This window comes from Rana temporaria, chromosome 5, assembly GCF_905171775.1.
Source record: "Rana temporaria chromosome 5, aRanTem1.1, whole genome shotgun sequence".
In the NCBI taxonomy this organism is placed as follows: domain Eukaryota; kingdom Metazoa; phylum Chordata; class Amphibia; order Anura; family Ranidae; genus Rana; species Rana temporaria.
Genome location: NC_053493.1, coordinates 14,159,258 through 14,165,242, shown reverse-complemented (window position 1 = coordinate 14,165,242; position 5,985 = coordinate 14,159,258). Strand labels below are relative to the sequence as shown.

Below are 5,985 nucleotides of genomic sequence, written 5' to 3'. Positions count from 1 at the left end.
CGCCCCCCCCCCCCCCCCGTTCGGTTCGCGCCAGAATTTCCGAACACACCAAAAGTTTGTGTGAACTTTAGAACCCTATTAAAGTCTATGGGACTCGAACATTTGAAATCTAAAGTGCTAATTTTAAAGGCTAATATGCAAGTTATTTGGGGACCCGGGTCCTGCCCCAGGGGACATGTATCAATGCAAAACTATTTTTAAGTTTTCGGAAGCAGTGATTTTAAAGTGAAACAATAAAAGTGAAATATTCCTTTACATTTCATACCTAGGGGGTGTGTATAGTATGCCTGTGAAGTAGCGCTTGTTTCCCGTACTTAGAACTGTCCCTGCACAAAGTGTCATTTCTGAAAGGAAAAAAAGTCATTTAAAACCACTCGCAGCTATAATGAATTGTCGGCTCCCGGCAATCCAGAGAAAAGTCATTGATAAAAAAAAAAAAAACATATATTGGAGGTTCCCTTAATATCCATACCAGACGGTCCTGGTAATTGAATTTGGGGGGACCCCCACGCATTTTTTATTCTCAATGACTTTCAATTACTTTTCTCTGTATTGCCGGGAGCCGACAATTCATTATAGCTGCGAGTGGTTTTAAATGACTTTTTTTTTCTTCAGAAATTACACTTTGTGCAGGGACAGTTCTAAGCACGGGAAACATGCGCTGCTTTACAGGCATACTATAGACACCCCCCTAGGTACGAAATGTAACCACTTAAGGACCGCCTTCTGCACATATACGTCGGCAGAATGGCACGGCTGGGCACAAGCACGTACAGGTATGTGCTGTGCTATTGTCCAGCCGTGGGTCACAGGCGCGCGCCCGCGACCCGGTCCGAAGTTCCGGGACCGCGGGACCCGTGGACCCGATCTCCGCTGGAGTCCCGCGATCCGTCCCGGAGCCGAAGAACGGGGACAGCTGTGTGTAAACACGGCTTCCCCGTTCTTCACTGTGGCTCCGTCATCGATCGGGTGATCCCCTTTATAGGGAGACACAATCAATGACGTCACACCTACAGCCACAACCCCCCTACAGTTGTAAACACACTTCAGGTCACACTTAACCCCCTTCAGCGCCCCCTTGTGGTTAACTCCCAAACTGCAATTGTAATTTTCACAATAAACAATGCAATTTAAATGCATTTTTTGCTGTGAAAATGACAATGGTCTCAAAAATGTGTCAGAATTGTCCGATGTGTCCGCCATAATGTTGCAGTCACGAAAAAAATCGCTGATCGCCGCCATTAGTAGTAAAAAAAAAGTAATAAAAATGCAATAAAACGATCCCCTATTTTGTAAACGCTGTAAATTTTGCGCAAACCAACCGATAAACGCTTATTGCGATTTTTTTTTACCAAAAATAGGTAGAAGAATACGTATCGGCCTAAACTGAGGGGAAAAAAACGTTTTTTTATATATTTTTGGGGGATATTTATTATAGCAAAAAGTAAAAAATATTGAATTTTTTTCAAAATTGTCGCTCTATTTTTGTTTATAGCGCAAAAAATATAAACCGCACAGGTGATCAAATACCACCAAAAGAAAGCTCTATTTGTGGGGAAAAAAGGACGTCAATTTTGTTTGGGAGCCACGTCGCATGACCGTGCAATTGTCAGTTAAAGCGACGCAGTGCCAAATCGCAAAAACTGTCCGGGTCCTTTAGCTGCCTAAAGGTCCGGGTCTTAAGTGGTTAAAGTATGCCTGTAAAGCAGCGCATGTTTCCCATGCTTAGAACTGTCCCTGCACAAAGTGTCATTTCTGAAGAAAAAAAAGTCATTTAAAACCACTCGCAGCTATAATGAATTGTGGGCTCCCGGCAATACAGAGAAAAGTCATTGAAAGTCATTGAGAATAAAAAATGCGTGGGGGTCCCCCCAAATTCAATTACCAGGACCGTCTGGTATGGATATTAAGGGGAACTCCAATATATGTTTTTTTTTTATCAATGACTTTTCTCTGTATTGCCGGGAGCCGACAATTCATTATAGCTGCGAGTGATTTTAAATGACTTTTTTTTCTTCAGAAATTACACTTTGTACAGGGACAGTTCTAAGCATGGGAAACATGCTCTGCTTTACAGGCATACTATACACCCCCCTAGGTATGAAATTTAAAGGAATATTTCACTTTTATTGTTTCACTTTAAGCATTATTAACCACTTAAGCCCCGGACCAATATGCTGCCCAAAGACCCAAGGTGTTTTTACAGTTTGGGACTGCATCGCTTTAACAGACAATTGCGCGGTCGTGCGACGTGGCTCCCAAACAAAATTGGCGTCCTTTTTTCCCCACAAATAGAGCTTTCTTTTGGTGGTATTTGATCACCTCGGCGGTTTTTATTTTTTGCGCTATAAACAAAAATAGAGCGACAATTTTGAAAAAAATGCAATATTTTTTACTTTTTGCTATAATAAATATCCCCCAAAAACATATATAAAAAAAAAAATTTTCCTCAGTTTAGGCCGATACGTATTCTTGTACCTATTTTTGGTAAAAAAAATCGCAATAAGCGTTTATCGATTGGTTTGCGCAAAATTTATAGCGTTTACAAAATAGGGGATAGTTTTATTGCATTTTTATAACATTTTTTTTTTTTTACTACTAATGGCGGCGATCAGTGATTTTTTTCGTGACTGCGACATTATGGCGGACACTTCGGACAATTTTGACACATTTTTGGGACCATTGTCATTTTCACAGCAAAAAATGCATTTAAATTGCATTGTTTATTGTGAAAATGACAGTTGCAGTTTGGGAGTTAACCACAGGGGGCGCTGTAGGATTTGGTGTACACTGTGTGTGTGTTTACAACTGTAGGGGGGTGTGGCTGTAGGACTGACGTCATCGATCGAGTCTCCCTATAAAAGGGATCACTCGATCGATGCAGCGCCATAGTGAAGCACGGGGAAGCCGTGTTTACATACGGCTCTCCCCGTTCTTCAGCTCCGGGGAGCGATCGCGACGGAGCGGCTAGAAACAAATAGCCGCGCCGTTGTCCCGGATCGCTCCCCGAGGGGACCCGACCGCCGCAAGTCGCGGGGGGGGGTCCCGATCGGACCCCCGACCCACGTCTAGGCAGGCACGTACAGGTACGCCAATGTGCCTGTACGTGCCATTCTGCCGACGTATATGTACATGAGGCGGTCGGGAAGGGGTTAAAATCACTGCTCCCGAAAAAACGTCTGTTTTAAAACTTTTTTTGCATTGATACATGTCCCCTGGGGCAGGACCCAGGTCCCCAAACACTTTTTATGACAATAACTTGCATATTAGCCTTTAGAATTAGCACTTTAGATTTCTCCCATAGACATTTACAGGGTGTTCCGTGGCTTTTGGAATTTGCCGCGAACACCCCAAATTGTTTGCTGTTCGGCCAACAGGCAATGTTCGAGTCGAACATGAGTTCGACTCGAACTCGAAGCTCATCCCTAGTGGTGATCGCTGGGGTAGCAATGCTTACTACAGTGATTTCCAGCTTCTCCGGGAGGCATGGCACATACATACATTGCTCCATGATGGACCAATATAGCAACTATGGGCTGGATTCAAGAAGCAATTTGCGCCTGTGTAACCATAGTTACACAGCGCAATTGCTTACTTGCCCCGGCGTAACGAATGCTCCTGATTCAGGAACCTCGTTACGCCGACTGCAGCCTAAGATATGCGCGGCATAAGGCTCTTATGCCCGCATATCTTAGGCTGCATTCTTGCGATGGCCGCTAGGTGGCGTTCCCGTTGTGCTCAGCGTATAGTATGCAAATTGCATACTAACGCCGATTCACAACGTTACGCGAGCCCTGCGTACGCAGTTTACGTCGTTTGCGTACGGCGGTTTTCGCGGAAGGCTGCCCTTGCTATTAGCAGGGGCAGCCAATGTTACGTATACCCGTCGTTCCCGCGTCGCGAAATTTCAAATTTACGTAGTTTGCGTAAGTGATTCGTGGATGGCGCTGGACGCCATTCACGTTCACTTTGAAGCAAATGACGTCCTTGCGACGTCATTTGCCGCAATGCACGTCGGGAAAGCTTCCCGATGGAGCATGCGCTCTACGATTGGCGCGGGAACGCGCCTAATTTAAATGATTCCCGCCCCCTACGGAATCATTAAAATTGTGCGCGCTTACGCCGGGCATTTTGCCGGTGCGCCCACGCAATTTACGGAGCTACTGCTTCGTGAATCAAGGGCAGTGCAGTAAATTTGCGGGGGCGCAGGGCAAAAACTTTGCCCTGCGCCTCCGTAAAAAAAGCGCAAATCTAGCTGAATCCGGGCCAATGTAAATGAATCCGGGCCAATATAAATTTTACCTCCCAACAAAAAAGTCGTAGTGTAGACTTGATAATCTTTGTCCTGTTTCCATGCACCTGCTTAAGAAAATTAAAAAAGTGATTACCCTGTCATTGTTTGTCGCAGCCAAGGTCCTCAAGACCAACTGGAGGAGAATCAGAGATAATTATGAGCACTGCAGACCTCAGAGGGAAACGCGTAGCATCTCCAAAAAGCGTGCAAGCTGCACTTCCATGCATGCCCAGGAGTTGACTTTTTTGGATCCCATCCTTGAGATGCCGAGGTAAGGAACATCATGCTGTATGCCCGGCTTTTTGTATACCGAAAGTACTTTCTCGTTTTCGGAAATGTGTCAAATATGTTCTTACTTTGTTAAAACAGCACTCAACGCAGTTTGAAGGCCCTTACCGGATACGCCGAAGAAATGGACAACCCCAACCCTGAAAAACCCAAAGAAGAAGTGGCTCAACCACGTCAAGAACGACTCAGGAAAAGGCCCTCAACTCAACAACCAGCTGCCCAAAGCAGCCCCTATCGCAGCGGTAATACACTACCAAAGCCGGATGAGGAGGATGAGGAGGATAAGGATATCTTTCCGATTCTAAGGAATGTGGCAGAAATAAATCAAAGCAACCTGAGCCCCAATGCCCATTTTTTACTAGGCCTATTGCCCTTAGTGGATGAGGTTCCCAGTAAGGATCAGGTCTCGATGAAAATTTTGATGTTAAAAACAATTGGGCACTACCTCCCCTCCTCCTCGTATTATGCTTCCATCCAAAGGCAAGCCACTATTAACCAAACCACAGTACCCCGCTACACCCTCCCCCCTTCCAGTGCCCCTTACCCACATCCATGGACTTCCACTCAAGGCCAACGCCCATCCACTCAACCAATGCGCCCAACAACTACCGCAAACTACTCCTCCAGCTACAGTTATCTCCCCAAGGCCTATCAACCTTCTGCTCCCCTGCCTCCACATGCTGCTCCCTCAACCAACACTAGTGGCAACTATGCTCAAGTCCCAAGAGAAGGCTATGCTTCATTGCAATATGCCTACAATTGGATGTAAAACAGGGCAATGCTTAGGGTAGAGTGTTGTTCTATGACCACATTTGGATCAACCACTGTTGTACTGTTGCTTTATGTTAATTTTTTACGCTATCTTGGTGCCATGAGTACGTCTTTTGGTAGGGCACTATTCTGTGATCCTACAAATGGTGTGCCCACGTTGGCCTCCTCGATTTATGTTGATTACAAGTTATCAGGGATGGACTGGCCATTGGGACTACAGGGAGTTTCCCGGTGGGCCGATGGCTCAGTGGGCCGGCTTCAGTGACAGCGGACCGCCGCCCCCCTCCGCTTCTTTGGCTCTCCCTTCCTGCAGCGTTCACCTCCTCTCCCTCCCCGCATAGCTCACCTTGGGGGGACACCTGGGGGGGACAGAGAAGCAAGAGGAGGACCAGAGGGGCAGGGGGGGCAATAGAGGAGCATGGGGGGGGGGGGGACAGACAGCTGATTCAACAGCTATGGCCTGGGAGTTTCTCACTTCTGCCTAATCTTGTCCCATAAGGTGGGGCACCCAACTGATTCTTTGCCCCGGGTGAAATAATGTCTAGCTTCCCCACTGGTACTGCCTATAAGAGTACCAGTACCAACCGTTCTACTCTATTAAAGTAGAATGACTAGTGGCTAGTGAAGGGGGA

The 5,985-nt window shown here is 46.3% G+C and overlaps 1 protein-coding gene across 1 annotated transcript; it reads left to right on the top strand.

The window, feature by feature from the left end:
- The first annotated feature begins 4,337 nt into the window (after nt 1-4,337).
- Nucleotides 4,338-5,613, top strand: LOC120939565. The gene is made up of 2 exons (XM_040351973.1): nt 4,338-4,565; nt 4,664-5,613. Exons 1-2 carry the CDS (start codon nt 4,354-4,356, stop codon nt 5,349-5,351), a joined length of 900 nt encoding a protein of 299 aa, XP_040207907.1. The 5' UTR covers nt 4,338-4,353; the 3' UTR covers nt 5,352-5,613.
- The last annotated feature ends 372 nt before the right edge of the window (nt 5,614-5,985 follow it).